Consider the following 16,299-nt stretch of genomic DNA (forward strand, 5'->3'; position numbering starts at 1 on the left):
AGCGGTTTTGAACAAAGTGAGTCAAACGTTGTCCTCTTTGAAGAAAGAGTAGTAGCAAAAATAACTGAACCAATTGCCTTTTTTTTCGTTTTCTGAGAAACAGAATTCACAAATAGATTGGAATACAACATTCAATAAACTTGATCAAGCTGATTTCATGTTATATGATCCAGTCGGATTAAAAATACTAGTAACAGTGTGGAACTGTGCAAAAAAGGTAACATTGTCAAAGAGGACAGCTGCTGTTCATTTTTGGGTGAGCAGTCATTAAAGAAGCCCTCTTCCCCTCTTCCCGTCTTTTCCTTCCTTTGTCTTTTAGGATGAACCGTTCCCTGTTCATATTTTTCTTCAGCCATGGATGCATGTTAAAGGACAGTTAAGTGTTTTATATCATTTGGTATACGCTCCATCAGAACTTTTGGATATGTCGCAAACAGCTACAAGGAAGATTATATCAGAGGAACTGGTGAATACTGTTCCTAACACCATGCGTACTGCTGCCGCCCACTTAGCGTCACAACAATTGAATTGCTTGGATCTGTTAGAGTCTGTCATGAACTTAGCGGGGACAGCTGCTTCTGAAGATGTCAGAGTATTCATGGATAGATTGGCTATTCAAGCACCTGAACTGTTACTTATCGGATTGGCTCAGATACAGGTAAGAGAGGGAAAGGCTCTATTTGGGCAAGGAGAAAAAACTGCAGGTTATTCACTCTTCTTCAATTCTTAGCCTATCAAAAACGAATTACACCGCTCACTTTTACCCAAACTGCTCAATATCTTCTTAATTGGTCATGTCAATTCGCCTTTGGTGATAAGATTATTATGGCATGTTCAACCTAATCTATTATTAGAGGGGTTCTTTGAAATGTACAAGAAAGATCCTACATCAGTATCCCGTGTTTTAGATTTGGCTCAAGAAGCAAAGGTAAATATGCTACTACAAAAGGATGGGGGGGGCATCTTAGAATTGAATCTTAATGATGGGATATTTCGTTCCGTACAAATAGATTGTAGTCGATATATTAAAAGCAGATATGCCCTTCTTCACCCTGGATTTGGCCTCTCTTGCCGCCCGCCGACAAAATTTGAATTTGGAGAAATGGTTATTGGAGAAGTTAGCAAAGGATGGATTTGCATTTTTTGGGGTTTGCATAGGTTTTCTTGAGAGAAAATGCGCTATTGAAATGGCTCGTCAATCAGGAGCCAACGTGATCCCAACCTTGCAACTCTCCTTTGATGTGATCCGTATCTTTTTTAGGATTTTATCTGAGAGGTCTGTACTGATATGTTATTTATGAAACAGAAGAGAGAATTTATTGACATTCTGTATATACTTTGTTAGACCTCTTCCACCTGCTGAAACAGCTAAATTATCCAAGTTGAGTCAACTTTACGCTCAACTGTTTCCTCAACTGCACGAGAATCAGCCTACACCAACCCAGCAGCATCAGCATATACAACAACAGCAGACAGTGGATAAAAGGTCAGTTGAAAATGCTGGAGCTTCAGCTGTAGGAACTTTCAAGGAGCCACTTTCTGTACCTACTAGTGCTACTAATGAAAACGAACGCAACTATCCTGAAGAAGTAGAAGAAATGGTTCGTTTGTATTTTGAGAGATTGTACACGCAAGATATTAGCCCAAGCCGATTTGCCTCTGTTCTCAAAGCTTGCCGTACATCTAATGATCAGAGACAAGTCAATTTTTTCTCTTGCACCACTCACACTCTATTAGATGAATCTCGATTTTTCAGCCAATATCCTGATAATGAATTAATGGCAACAGGCGAGTTGTTGGGTCTTTTGGTAGATCAACATCTTGTATCTTATGCCCAACTACGTTCAACATTGAAAATCGTTTTAGATGCTTTAAAATGTCCCGTGAGCTCAAAAATGTTTAAATTTGGCATCCAAGCACTAACTCAGTTCCGTGGTAGACTGAGCGAATGGCCGCAATACACTCTTCTTCTGTCTAAAATTGAAGGACTGCGTGGTTATCCTACAATTGTAGAAAGTATTGCATTAACATTGAAGCAACTAGCGCAGAAGGATCCAGAAGGCAAAATAAAAGAATTAACAGCATCCAACTCATCCTCAACCGCCACGTCATCAAGTTCACCCAAAACCAATGCTTCAGTTGCCCTGACCGACAATAACAAAACATTAGCGGCCATGACAGCTGATTCTGGAAAGAGCACGGCTGAGCGTTCTGCTGATGCAGCTATTAACGTTACTACATTATTGAAAAAGAGTTCCGAACGCCAATCTTATGAAATGCCTCCCGAAAAAGTACAAGAACGCGTTGCTTTCTTAATCAACAATTTGTCTGTCAGTAATATGGAAAGCAAAGTGAATGAATTGAAGCAACTTTTGCAAAAACCGACGTTTGGATGGTTTAGCCACTACCTCGTTGTTAGGCGTGTCAGTATTGAATCCAATAATCACGAGCTTTACTCAGCCTTATTGGACAGATTAGATTTGCAACCACTTATTGATGCTGTGATTGAGGAAACGTTTTCCAACATTTCTTTGTTGCTACAATCAGAAGGGACCGCTCAATCGTCCTCAGATAGGAATTTGCTCAAAAATTTGGGTAGTTGGTTAGGTCGTCTGACCATCGGTAAAAACAAGCCCATTCGTCACAAAGATATGTCATTCAAGAATCTTTTGGTCTCTTCTTACTCGAAGCAACAATTAATGGTGGCCGTACCTTTTGTTTGCAAAGTCCTGCAACATGCTGCTGACAGTAAAATCTTCAAACCACCAAATCCTTGGCTAATGAGTTCTTTGAAGGTGTTGGCCGAACTGTATTGGACTGAAGGCCTGAAGTTGAACCTCAAATTTGAAATTGAGATCCTTTTCAAGACATTGAATGTCGATTTGAATGAAATTGAGCCTACGTCAGTCTTGAACAAAGAGAACATTGTCCCACCTAGAATCAACTATGCTCGTGAAAGCAAGCAACAGCAAGCTCCTGCAGCAAATTCGCCCACTACTTATTCAAAGCCCGTTTTACCAGCAAAGGAAGAGGTAGCAGAGGAGGCACAGACGCCGCGCCCACCTCCAGTGAAAAACATTGCTCCTATTAATCCACCAAACCCTCAAGGTAAAAGAATCATAATATTTTTACGTCTTTTCTGATTCTTTCATCCAGAATATATCTTAACTAATGTTGTATTATTAGAATTCCGTCAAAGCATCGATGTCACCCCAATGCTGGCAAAACTTCAAATTAATCCTGCTATTGCTCAGTTAATGATCCAATATCCGATCATAAAAAACACAGTTTATGCTGGCGTGTCTGAAGCTTTTCTCGAAGTAGTTCCACCAATCATTCTCACTTCTGCTAATGTAGCTGCTGTTTCAACCAAGGAGATGGTTTTGAAGGATTTCCAGACTGAGCCTGACGAAAGCCGTTTACAAAGAGCTGCGCATGCTATGGTGCAACCTTTAGCCTGTAGTTTGTCCGTTGTCAGCTGCAAGGAGCCTCTTTGTAGTGGTATTATTTCAGTCATCATTACCCATTTGACACAACAGGGGCTTCCTGAGCAACTTGCTGATGAAATTGCTACAACAATTGCTGATGAGAACATCGAATTGCTTTGCTTATTTATAGACCAGTTGACAAAGATCAAGGCTTTAGAAGATGTTGATCGTGGTTTAGCAGCTGCATATGCAAGCCGTCTTGCATTTCGTAAACAGCAACAACATCTACAGCATCAAGGTGAGCGCTTCTTTGATGTGTTGAGTTTAACAGGTGCTCCTCATTCCATCCGTTTACCGGAGCCTTTGAGACCTACTAATGGTGTCAGCCCCGAGCAATTCCGCGTTTACGAAAGCTTCGATCAGAAACTATTTCTTGCTATGCAGCAGCAACCACAGCAACAACAACAGCTTCAGCACCAATTACCCCAACAGATCCAACAACAATTACCACTTGGCAACAGCAATAGTAACTATTACTCGCCTGAACTTTCATTGATGGGACAACCCCGTCAATTGGCTCAACCACAGCATCATCTTTCTTATCAACCTCCTCCACCTCCTCCACCCTTCATGAATTCCCCAAATAATATGCCTGCTACACAAAATAATAATACTTTGCTCAATGCGAAATTAGAACAAATGCTTCTAGAATTAGATCGACTCATCCGTCACTGTGGTATTACCAACATCTCACAGCTACCTCCCAATCACGACATCTGTTTGCTGATACGTCAAATTCCTTTGATTGTTTCTCAAAGCGCTACTCTGCTACAAACTATGATCATCTTTGTTGAAAAAGTTATGCTTATGTTCTATCAAAACACTAGTCCTTTCGCTTTGGAAGTGTATGCTACATTCCTTCAGTCGCTTTTCGAGATATCGAGCGAAGTCACCAAAGAGACCCTTTCTTGGCTCATTTATGCAGATGATGAACGTAAATATAATTCTCAGGCCATTGCTATGTTAATCCGTTATGAATTGTTACCGCTCGAGGAATACGATATTCAATTAGCGAAACTAATTAACGAAAAAGCTGATAGCGTTATCGAGTTCGCGGCTGAGTTGATGCGTCTTTGTTTATTGTCATTGCCTCGTCCTATCAGTTATTTGGAAGACCATATTTTGACTTTATCTGCACTTCACAAGCTTGTCAAGAACAAAGAAGCCCCTACGAATGTGTTGTCCTTATTTGACGATCTTCGCGCCTCAGTAGAGCAGCCCTATAAGACTCTTATTAGCAAAGAGCAAGAAAAAGATAGCGTCGGTAGAGCAGCACCAGACTGTTTACAATATCGAATGCTGTTGGCTGAATGGGTGCGTTTATGTCAACATCCAATGGCAGCCGGTGATATCTTCAATGCTGTTGCTCAAAAAGCTATTTACATGACCAAAGAAAGTGATGACCGTTGCTTCTTTTTCAGGTTCTGTACTGAAGTATGCGTCAATCACTATCTGACTTTCCGATCTGTAAGCACCGTACACCATCGCCGCATGATTCATTTGATTGATTCATTCTCCAAATTGATAACTGCTATGATTATGGTAAAGGAAGACGAAGGAAAGATAATTAAACAAGATGAAGAGGAGGACGGAGGCAAGGCTAAAAAGCAGAAAAAGAGCAAAAAGGAAAATACAAAGGTTAAAAAGGATGACAGCAATGTCAATAATATGGCCAAGATTAAAATGCTCAATGATGCTTTGTCTGTCATCATTCTGGTGTTATCGCAGCAACATGAAAAGAGGGGCGTGGAGTTCAATCAGAAGCCATTTTTAAGATTATTCTCGTCTATCTTTAATGAGATTTCTAAACTTAATGATAAATCTTTGGATGCTTGTGCCTTGATTACCTTTAGGTAAGCCGTTGTACATGATACGGGTAAAGAAAGAAAAAAGAGAGGCGGATTTATTAACATGTGCATTTACTGTAGTGACGCATTATATACACTTCAGCCTTGTAACTTCCCTGGATTTGCTTTCTCATGGCTCCAACTTATCTCTTGCCGTTCTTTCTTACCTCAACTCCTTGCGACTAATGATCATTATGGCTCTTTATTGTGTCAAAAGCTCATCCATGCCTTATTAAAGTTCTTAGGCCCACTTTTGGGAAGTTCAGAAGTCCCCCATGCTACCAAGATCTTCTATCGTGGTACACTTCGTGTTTTGGTCCTTTTGTTACATGATTTCCCTGAATTCTTGTGTCATAATTACATGCTATTCACTCAAGCCATTCCACACTCCTGTGTTCAATTGCGTAATTTGATATTGAGTGCATTCCCTCGCATCATGCATTTACCTGACCCTTTTACACCTGACTTGAAATTGGAAACCTTGCCTGAATCTAGTGAAGAACCCATTTTTGACCAAAGCTATGTGGATGTTTTAGAAGAAGGAAGTTCCAGCGATGACTTCAAGTCCTGTATCGATCAATTCATGGCCAGTAACGATAAGAATGCTGCTGAGGCGTTCAATGCCGTATTGGATGAACAATATAACAAGCTACAAAAATTACAATTGGAAAACGAAGGCAATTCGGATACTGAGGAGTGCTATACAAAGTACAATACCATGTTATCTGCCTTTGTACTGTATATTGGTGCTCACTCTGCGCAATTGAAGGATGAGCCTATAGAGAGTAGACCAGCTATGCTGGCTTATAAGCATTTGTTGTCGATTCTGAGCTCAGAAGGTAAGATTCGATATCGAGAATTTCTTCTGTTAATCTGTACAGTAATCTTACTTGCATTTCATTGATTTATTGTATAGGACGATACGTTTTGTTGAGTACCATGGCTGATAATCTGCGCTATCCTAATAGCCATACATGCTTTTTTAACGCTGCTCTATTGTACTTATTCTCTACTCAATCGGAAATTGTCAAAGAACAAATCACAAGAGTCTTACTAGAACGTTTAATTGTAAACCGTCCTCATCCTTGGGGCTTATTGGCAACCTTTATAGAATTGATTAAAGATCCTAAATTCTGGGACCACGAGTTTATTCGATGCTCCCCTGATATTGAGCGTCTTTTTGATAATGTGTCGAGGTAAGCTTAACAAACCAACTGTATCCCATTTCGAATTAACTATTCATTGACATAATGGCTTGTTCGAAACTACTTTATAGATCTGTCAAGCGCACTGCTACTATCAACGCATAAGATTTTTTGGTCTTTCAAAAAAAGTTTTGTTTTAAATTTCTCAGTCCGCTTATCAAATAAACAAATCTTTCTCCCAATTTTCTTTTTCCTTTCCCTTTTTGAGTGAATTTTTATGCCCAAGTTAAAATACAAAGAGCATAGAAAAGATGTAGAACACACTGACAAATATAGACGTCATAAAAGGAAAAAGAAGCACAAAAGTAAAAATGAAGGGGTTAACAGCCCTCCTCACCTGTTAGAAGAAGAAAGTGGTTGGATACCGCCTTCGCACGCCTCGAAAGAAGACCAAGAATGGCGAGAGCATTTATTCGATGTCATGTTGGAAGATGAAGGTCAAGATCCTTTCTATACCAATTATAATCATACCCCGACATCGTCTAAATGGGAAATGACTGATGAGGAATATCGCCAGTATATTGTCGATGGCATGTATAAAAAAAAGAATGCAGAAAAGATTGAAGCCGAAGAAAAGCTACGCAGAAAGAAAAATAAAGAGCAAAAAGAAAAAGATAGGATAAGACGCGAACAAGGGAAGCAACATGCTGAACAGATTCGGCTGCAAAATGTTTATCGACAAGTAGAACGAACTCGAAATGCAGAAAGGGCACGTTTGGAATATGATGCCAAATGGACGAAATTAGAGCAATTATCTGTGATAACAAGTTCAAAAGATATCCCTTGGCCTGTTATAAGCAAGCCTTACAATTTAGAGTCTGTGCGCTCCTTCTTGATATTAGAAAATGCGACTTTAGAGGAAACAAAGAAAAGAGTGAGAAAAGAACAAACAAGGTATCACCCAGACAAGTTTATTTCCAAATACATGAAGAAATTTGAAGGATCAGATAAAGAGAAGGAGCTTATCATAGCACGTATTAATGATATATCCGGTTGGCTTAACGAGTTATGGACGCAAGTGAATGTACCGTAGCTTATAGGTTTGCCTTAAAGCAAAATTGCAGACTGTTCAGTCATAATGCTCTTACTTCTAAAGACAGAAAATCGATTTAATAAAGTAATTCAACCAATCACGCTTTTAGCCTTTTGAGTTCTTGTTTTTACACACAAATCATATGCGATAGGTACTATTCAGCTGGTGGCTGACTATCGTTACTGATCAATTATTCAAGCCTACGATAGAGTAATGAAACTAACTCTTTTATCACTACATTACTTTATCATTTTCCTCCATTTATCAACATCAGCCGACAAATGATTTAAAGCCTACTTTTACATAATTACATTCAGTCTTGACTGATATACAATGGGTACTCTCCTGCTTGTTGGTTCTTAATTGCTTTTACCTTCTTCAGAAATTCTTCGAATACCTGTCCTGTTGAGGGTAATTAGTAGCTTTCTTCGACATACATTTCCCAAAATCCAAATATAGAAACATGAGTATCGAACTATAATTCAAATCCTTGCTATACTCACAGAGATAACCAGTTACAAATGTTAAATTTAATAATATTTTGTATCTTTCATTATCACTTTCAGGCTTTCTTCCTCGACCTTGGTCCTACTTCCACTAGACTATTTGTGAACAGCACCCGTTCAACCTCACTTATTGGCGTACGTACTATTTAACAATGTCTGTCTGAATCTTGTACCCGTCTACCTATGTACTTTAAGTATCTGCTCGTTCGATTGCTTCTTCACTAACACTTATGCAGGCTCTCCTAAATTAGATTGTCTCTGCGAGAAATTGCTCCTCTTTTCGCCTCTTTGAAAATCGATTTTTGTGAGCAGCTGTTCGAATCCATCAATACTTTCAGCACCGTTAAGTGACGAGATGAACGATCAAATTCCATTTCGATGCTTCGACTGGCTTCATTTAGACATTGAACTACTTTTCTCGTATTCTTCATTGTCAGTCTATTTCATATTCTATATCTTACATCCTGCAAATTAGCAACCATGTTATTTTTTGTATGGTGTCTTTTCATGTCTGGCAGAGTTCACCGACTTTCAATTAGTTTTTTGACTTAAGTTACAGAAAACAGAAGGATGATGTCCTTCTTTCTGACGTTTTATTCCTAACATATGCGACACTTTTATTTCTCAATTCAATATGGAATATTTGAAACGCTTGATCTGCGTTCATATTTTGAATGAGAAAGGGTGTATAATATTTTAAGCATATACAATAGATAGAGAAATCTTTCCAAAGATCTAGTTCAATATACATAAGTAGGATTGAGCTTATTTCTATAACAAACAAGCAGCAATTTTGATAACGCGAGGTAGAATTGTGTAGTTCTTATTCATCTCTAACAAACTTCCAAATACGGACCAAATTATCATCACCTACGGTTGATAGTAAATCACCATGACTCTCTGTTGGGAACCAAGAAACACAATTGATATCATAGTCACCATGAGCGTCTGTTATTGTTGCAATATTCTTATAAATCGGCGAATCCTCATCTTTCGAAGCTTCCTTATCCTATTTATGTGTTTCAGTTGGTGAAAACCTTGGGACATCCGTCTAACTCAACAAGCAGATAAACATACCTCTTCAAATATATGGATTGTATTATCACCGCCAACTGTTGCGATACAACCATTCACTTTAGACCATGAAACTGAGTAGATACATCTACTGTGATATCCCGACAACGTACAAATTGTTCTCCAAGTTGCTTCTCCATTGTGTGTAGGAATGCCTTGAGAATTATTCGGTTTGTACATCTTCCATATACGTATTGTTTGATCATCCGAAACAGAAACTATGAAACGAAAACGTATTTACTAAGTCTTTACTGTTCCTAATCATCTAACGAAAACCTCCTTGTTCATTTTATTATTCGTGATTTTTACCTATTTGATCTCCTTTTTTATTAAAATCTATTGCCCAGACTGTTGATTCGTGTCCTTCTAATGTATCAGCACAATACCAATCATCTTCATCCTCTTTCCAAATCTTAATGGTATCATCGTAACTTGCTGACGCAAGCAATTCCAGTTGAGGATGCCACGCCACCATTTTGACATCTTGTGTATGCTCTTGTAGCACGCTCAAACATTCAAAATCATTATCTGCTTCTACTTCCCATATCCACACACTTTTATCTCTACTACAGGTGGCTAAAAGAGCGCCTGTAGAGGACCATGACACCGATTTAATCTCATTTTCATGGCCTTCTAATGTGGCAACACATTCCCAATCGTTGTCTCTGGGGTCGTTTTCCCAAATGCCTGTGGTGGCGTCAAAACTGGCAGTCGCGAGCTCGTTACCTGTCGGTGACCAAGCAACGCTACGGATGGTACGCTTGTGTGCACCTTCTAAAGTTTCGACGCAGTGCCATTTTGTAAAGTTTGTTTGTGTGCTCGGTGCCCATAACCTTACTGTTTTGTCGCCTGAGCAAGTCGCAAGTATTGCTTTTGAAGGATGCCATGAGGCCTGCCAAACACGATCTCGGTGGCCTTTTCGTTTCGAATGACGATGAAGAAAATAGAAACAACCCAGCAATATGTATTAGGAGCTACTTTTTACTTTTTGTGCTAATCAGCTCTGCGTCCTCTTATTGTAGATCGTTATATACCTTCAAGTGTTTCTATTAGCTCAAGTCGTACCATATGAAAAATATATTCTTATCCTAAGCAGGAAAAACTGTCCAAGATGAGGAAGTGCATTATCAATCTTTTGGATGTCGGAATTGGAACGACGTAAATCGAGGAGTTTTCTGTCAAACTGCTCATTGTACACCCTCAGTTCCCGAACCCAACACGAGTAGTTAGTGATTGATGTTACAGTACACTGCTAACATAATGACTTTAAAGGCGACGAACAAAATTGTTACAGCTCTTTTTTTAGTAAGGATCATGATGATAAAGGACAATTGAAATATGACAATATGTTATTATTATAAGATGGTAATATACGTGCTTGAGCTCGATATTCAACATCTTTCAAGTATAGCTATATATCCGCAAAGTTACAAAAGCAGTATTTATACTCCTAACGCTAATGCTGTATTTGATGCAAAGGATGTATTTATTATTCATCTAATTCCTTGTGATGTCTCTAAAACATAAGTATCAAAAAAAAAAAATTACTATACGCGTATTTGATTCAAATATTTTCTTCATTTTAACAGCGATAATGGGTCTCGATCGGCTTCAAAGAGAGCTGAAATCACACAGACTTCAGGCCAATAAAGAACCTTTTTTTTTTTGGCAGATCTAGGTTTCACATTTTCTTTTCCTTACTCTTTCTTTACAGTACTACAGTACTATGTGCTATTCTATAATTGATAACGAATTATTAAAAACAAAAGCATATTCCATATAGATATAATCGTCCTGTTAACTTCGTTATTGGGAATAGTGAGCTTTATACCGTCAGTGCCAACGATTCAAACAATGAATCTGCAAGGTCATCTGGCAAAAAAGTTGACAAGGTGAACAACGTAGAGTGACTATTTAATTGTGAATTCATCAAAACAGCATCTTTACCGTTGACTGTTTGAGTTAAACTGGTCGCTAGCAATTGAATGGAACTTGTTAAAATTTGCCTGCTAGAGCAAAGTGAAGAAAGATGATTTTGCTATAAAAATTGATCCAAGCAAAGAAAGAAACGCTGTGCACACGACTGATAGACAGAATGAACTTGCCAAAAAAGCCAGAAAAAGCAATTTTTTTTTTATATGTATATGCGGAAATAGCAAAAAAAAAAAAAAAAAAAAAAAAAAAAAAAAAAAAAAATGTTGAAAGAATCGTTAATCTTATGTTAGAAAAATTGCCTCGAAACATGTGAAAAACAAACAGACAGTTAATAATGTCCACACTGAAACCTTGCTTTTCTAAAGTACAATCAGCTACTTGATACTATTTGCAACCTTGCAGATGAGCTGTTTATACTATTGTAACTTTGTAAAAGCCTGTTTCGAGTCTCGAAGTCTGTTTTATGAATCCATTATTACATTGGAAGTCTAGTACAGCAGTCTTAAAGACAGTGTTCTAACAAATTTACACCAGCTGTGATACATTGTCTAGCTTTCTGTTCGCTAACATTTATAATTTTCTGCATTGATACATATACAACTACACTTCTTCCCATGTAAGGGGCTCATAACAGAGGAAGGCAAAGTCGTAAAGGTATCAAATTATAGTAGAGCCTTCATGAAGACTAATTCGTACTTGTACTTGACAAAGCAGAAATTAACTCCATTAGATAAACTTTTAGGGCAAAGAGTGTGGACGAGATGTGGGACATCAAATGTTATTGAGCGACCAAAGGGCAGTTTTTTTTTTGGTTTTTTTTTTTCTTTTCAAAAACTTACATTCTTGCAAAAAAGCTCATTTCTTCAGGAAAAATTTTATAGATAACGTTGCCATTAATGGTTGCCCACCGAAGTTACGCGCGGGCTGCACTCTCAAAGGAATCTCAGTCTGGCATTAAGGAGTGAGTCTTCTACTTTTTAATAGAATATGTGTAGCTTAGTAACTGAAATAAAGTGCATCGAGTTTATTATTTTTTATGGGTATTCCTAAGATTTCCTTATTGCAACTGTATGATTTGTACTGACTGAAACAATAAAAGCAACAGTTTGTTCTCAAAGGTAGGAAAATGTTAACGGAGTAAACGAAAGAAGTAGCTTGTAGCACCGTCTTGAATTCTACCTTCCTTCGGGTTGTCACAGCAAAATTTAAGCAATCAGCCTCTTGACTTCGTTACTGAGCCTAACAAATCAAACCCTTTGAAATATGGCTAGGAAATAATGAATCTAGGTTGTCAAGAACAGATGTTATTTATTGATTGCCAACTTACAGGTTGCTAATTTTGTTTCCCAGGTAAAGTCCTAAGTTGTTCTGATCTTTTAACGGACTTTATAATGCTTGGTTTAATTGGTCATTGCTCAGATAATTTACGATGCAGTTTAGGCTATTCAAGGTAAAATATTTGCTTTACTATTTGAGTGTCTTGTATGATGAAGATAGAATATTTCTGATGGTGGAAGAGATAGATAAAAGGGCAGTCTGGGAGCAGATATTGTTGCATTCTCCCTCTGATTACGATTTAATTTATTCTGAAATAAAGCCATTATTCTTCTACAGTTAGTTTTTTGTTTCATATTTCTTTTTCCTTGAATCTGTTATATTGTTATCTTCTTATCGTTTTGATGAAGTACTTTGGAAGTAATGAAACATATTATTGCGCTTCCTTCCCCCCCCCACATATTATGTCATTTTTCCAGACTACTATCAATCCGATTTCAACAGTTCTAGCAACTGTTAGTAGGAATCAAAGGAAAGGCAGCGGCGAGATTGAAACAACTAAAGAGTGAAGCAGTAATTCAATGCATAAGATGAAAAAAATTTCAAGTGAAATGCCAAATCAGAAGTGGGAGGGGTAATCGCCTGTCAAATATATACAATAATTTTGTCGTTTTGATTTAATTGACTCTTTGCAAAGAATGTAAGATAGTGTAAATCAATTTATCTGAAATGATTGTTTTAATGCAAACTCCGTAATGATTCCATTAATTCTAGGAAAAGAATCGTTATAAGAGTTAAAGGTGTTATCTCGATTTCGATATCGATGATGCCTATGTATGGCATATATGCAATAATAACAAAGAAACATAAATAGATTATTATACGTCAATATATGTATATTTTAGATTACAAACATAGACGAGTTTAAATAACAAAAGATGAGAATATGAAAAAAGAAATAAATCCTGTAGCAGCTTGCATGCATATATGTAATTGTTGTACGGAAACTGATAGAAGTTCAAAGATGGATTTAGGTCAGAGTAATAATAGTAATATAGTGAAAATGGTTAAATGTATTACAATTTAAGATAAATTTGGTATTTTAGGTGAAAAAGATAGACATTCAGGTCCAACTTTGTGATGGATGTGCTTGATGACTTAAAGCGGTTGCGCTATGATGATGCTGTTGGACAAAAGGATGATGGTGATGGTGATGGATACGATTTGTGCTAGCAACGTCTAATAGACCTGTCATACTATGGTTAACTGATGATCTAGTATGTAAAGGTAACTGATGATTATCTAGTGTTGGTTGATCGTATCCTTGCTGTTGATATAAGTAACGCTGTGATGGAATTGTAGTAGAAATTTTTGTGTTATTGTCTCTAGTAGACATTGCTGAGAAATATCCCAAAGATGCAGCAGCAGCAGCTGCTGCTGCTGCTGCGGAAGTTGTATTAGAAGAGTAACAACTGTTCAATCGATCCGCTGTGCTAGGTGTCGTGGCCATATTGGTCGAGGATTGTTGTTCTTGGCGATGTTGCTGAACAGTCACAGCAGCGGCAGCGGCAGCGGCAGCGACAGCATTTGTTTGAGAAACCTGTGCATAAGATGGCGTTGTCGCAGTTGTGGTACAATTTAAAATACCATCAGCGGTGTTGAAAGGGTAGCCTATGTCTTCAGGCGCAGTACTGGCCGATCCCGTGAAATGCATTTGCTGTGACTGATGATTGGGTTGTGTGTAGGGTGAATAAGAATTCAAAGGGTACATAGCAGAATATTGATTCTGATGTTGACTTCCAATTGTATTATTGCCGCAACTGCTACCGTTACTTGTTACTGTACTGTCATAACTAGGTGTGATTATCATACTGGTTGAATCTGTAATAGGAGGTGAGTGGAAAATACCACCATTGCTAGCACCGCCACCATTACCAAGGCCTGTAGATTGACTTCTGTAAGTCACCTGTGAATGGTAGTCCAATCTTTGTTGAGTCGAGGAAGTAGATGATGTAGATGATATAGGTGAGGTTAGGTGGAAAACTGGGTTTATATTGAAAGGTGCAGCAGTAGCCGTTGTGTTAGATGTGTTTATCATTTGCGGATAAGAGGGAATGGGCTGATAATGCGGTTGTTGTGCCTGAAGCATCATATCAGGGAAAACTTGTCTTCTACCGCTTCCGCTGCTATTACCATGCATAGGGGTATCGGAAACTGACCTTAAAGGCTGAGAGCGGACAAATAGGGCGCAACTTGGAATGTTCATCACATGAAAACCTTGTTTTTGCAGTAGTTTTGCATTACTATTTTTTCTACTACTATTCATTATTGTAACAGAAGCAAAGGCTTTGCGTTTCTTTGATTTCAATAAGCCACTATCGTCGTTATCATGTTTTTGTTGTTGACGTCGTGATCTGGTTTCTATCTCTGAATAGATCATTTCCATTTGAAGATCAACCATACTGTCAAGTAAAGAATTTGGTATTCCGGAAAGATGCTTGTAGTTTTGAAGCATTTTCGATAAGTCGCCTTCCACGCAAGTTGCCCAATCTTCGTTAGCTGCCACAACAGAACATAAGCGTGTTGTAGCAGTTATGAGCCGTTGCACTCGTTCGACTGTTTCTTGTTGTCGGTTTTTCCTTCGCTCCTCCGTTAAATAATTGTAAAATAGACGGTTGTTCCAGGTGATTTCCTTGGAAAACTGCATTTTGATAATTTGACTAATATCATTAGATGAAAGGTCTTTCTGTTGCCTGGCCAGCTCAATAATTTTGTCTTGCACTTTCTGCGGCCATTTCTCGCCTTCCATGGATAACACTTTATGGTTGTGTTCTGAAGCCATAGGGTTCAATGAATTTCGAAAGACCCACTCATTGTTTTCGTTTTCAACGAGAACAATCTTCCATTGACATTCCGAAGACGTTAAAGCTGAGCTACGCTTGGCCGAGGGTGGCGTATCTAAATTGCTTGATTGCTGATTCATATGAGTACAGTAGATATAAATATTCTATAACAGTAAATAATGGTTTGTTAACCGTCATTGCATAATTCTAGTGTAGTGTGAGCTGAAGTACTTACTCTGTTGATGTTCGGTTCTTGCTTGATGGTGAATCCATATTCCGCGCAGGCTTCTTTGCAATATTCGTATGCCTCTGTGCTCGTTGCAAATTTCTGATCAAGCAATTGTTCAAATAAAGGATCCATCTGTAATGTAGTATTTTTATTTTAAGAGAGAATCAAAAAAATGATAGCATGAATGAATAGTGTTTTAAAGTTTGTCAGTTGATTCGATAAAAGGAACCCTTTTGGACATGGAAAAAAGTTTAACAAAAAGAGACTTACGGACACTAAGTTATCATCAGTTAAACTGCCTTGTTGTGTAATAAAACCCATATTGCTTTAAACTTATCAGCCTATTTTAAAATGTTGTGCTTGTAGACAAGACAAGTGAGTTTTATATGAAAACGAAAATGTAAATGTAGAATAAACTGAAAGAAGAGGTTCAGAAGTTGAGAAAAATCGTTTAGAATCCTTTTAATCTCAAAACTGTTCTTGTTTTGTAGTATGATTGACTACTGTAAGGAAAAGAGAAGGAAGAAGAGAAAGACTAATAAATAATGAAAGAAGGAATAATTTTCTCTTTATTTTGTGGTTTTTTTTTTTTTTCTCTATTGTTTTAATTGACTGAAAATACTAAACATAAAAGGGTCCTCTCATCTCACCCCTTTAATCTCCAGCAGAGAACAAAAAAATAAAGGGGAATGATGTTGTATAAACAGAAAAGCAAGGAGATTCCGGACGAGAAAGACTGAAGGGCTTCCTCTTTAAAGCACATAATGTATCTAGATTTATTGGATCATTATTTGCTGTATTTATATACGTTGCTTACATAGATGAAAATATTTGACGTCAATTTGTAGAAGAAGGATTATTAAC

At 37.8% G+C, this 16,299-nt stretch overlaps 4 protein-coding genes across 4 annotated transcripts; 2 read left to right on the forward strand and 2 right to left on the reverse strand.

Annotated features, from left to right (window-relative positions):
• The first annotated feature begins 302 nt into the window (after positions 1-302).
• Positions 303-6,707, forward strand: BDF20DRAFT_603490 (CCR4-Not complex component, Not1-domain-containing protein). Its single transcript, XM_053075855.1, has 7 exons — positions 303-658; positions 731-928; positions 1,011-1,276; positions 1,346-3,108; positions 3,187-5,341; positions 5,417-6,174; positions 6,252-6,707. The coding sequence occupies exons 1-7, from the start codon at positions 359-361 to the stop codon at positions 6,533-6,535; spliced, it is 5,724 nt and encodes a 1,907-aa protein (XP_052934873.1). The 5' UTR covers positions 303-358; the 3' UTR covers positions 6,536-6,707.
• Positions 6,708-6,757: 50 nt separating this feature from the next.
• On the forward strand, positions 6,758-7,573 carry BDF20DRAFT_836803 (uncharacterized protein; the record flags this gene model as incomplete). The annotated part of the gene is made up of 1 exon (XM_053078983.1): positions 6,758-7,573. The coding sequence occupies one exon, from the start codon at positions 6,758-6,760 to the stop codon at positions 7,571-7,573; it is 816 nt and encodes a 271-aa protein (XP_052934874.1).
• Positions 7,574-8,902: 1,329 nt separating this feature from the next.
• On the reverse strand, positions 8,903-10,221 carry BDF20DRAFT_914334 (WD40-repeat-containing domain protein; the record flags this gene model as incomplete). Its single annotated transcript, XM_053084173.1, has 4 exons — positions 8,903-9,088; positions 9,157-9,371; positions 9,463-10,068; positions 10,188-10,221. The coding sequence occupies 4 exons, from the start codon at positions 10,219-10,221 to the stop codon at positions 8,903-8,905; spliced, it is 1,041 nt and encodes a 346-aa protein (XP_052934875.1).
• A 3,265-nt stretch (positions 10,222-13,486) lies between these two features.
• BDF20DRAFT_836805 (uncharacterized protein) lies at positions 13,487-15,756 on the reverse strand (the record flags this gene model as incomplete). Its single annotated transcript, XM_053078984.1, has 3 exons — positions 13,487-15,370; positions 15,442-15,567; positions 15,706-15,756. The coding sequence occupies 3 exons, from the start codon at positions 15,754-15,756 to the stop codon at positions 13,487-13,489; spliced, it is 2,061 nt and encodes a 686-aa protein (XP_052934876.1).
• Positions 15,757-16,299: the final 543 nt, after the last annotated feature.

Source organism: Mycotypha africana (genome assembly GCF_025528875.1).
Source record: "Mycotypha africana strain NRRL 2978 chromosome Unknown BDF20scaffold_7, whole genome shotgun sequence".
Lineage (NCBI taxonomy): Eukaryota > Fungi > Mucoromycota > Mucoromycetes > Mucorales > Mycotyphaceae > Mycotypha > Mycotypha africana.

Coding starts and splice junctions, on each gene's coding strand:
- BDF20DRAFT_603490 (XM_053075855.1), top strand. CDS start 359: ATGCATGTTAAAGGACAGTTAAGTGTTTTATATCATTTGGTATACGCT. Junction 659..730: donor TCGGATTGGCTCAGATACAG/GTAAGAGAGGGA, acceptor TTCAATTCTTAG/CCTATCAAAAACGAATTACA. Junction 929..1,010: donor ATTTGGCTCAAGAAGCAAAG/GTAAATATGCTA, acceptor CCGTACAAATAG/ATTGTAGTCGATATATTAAA.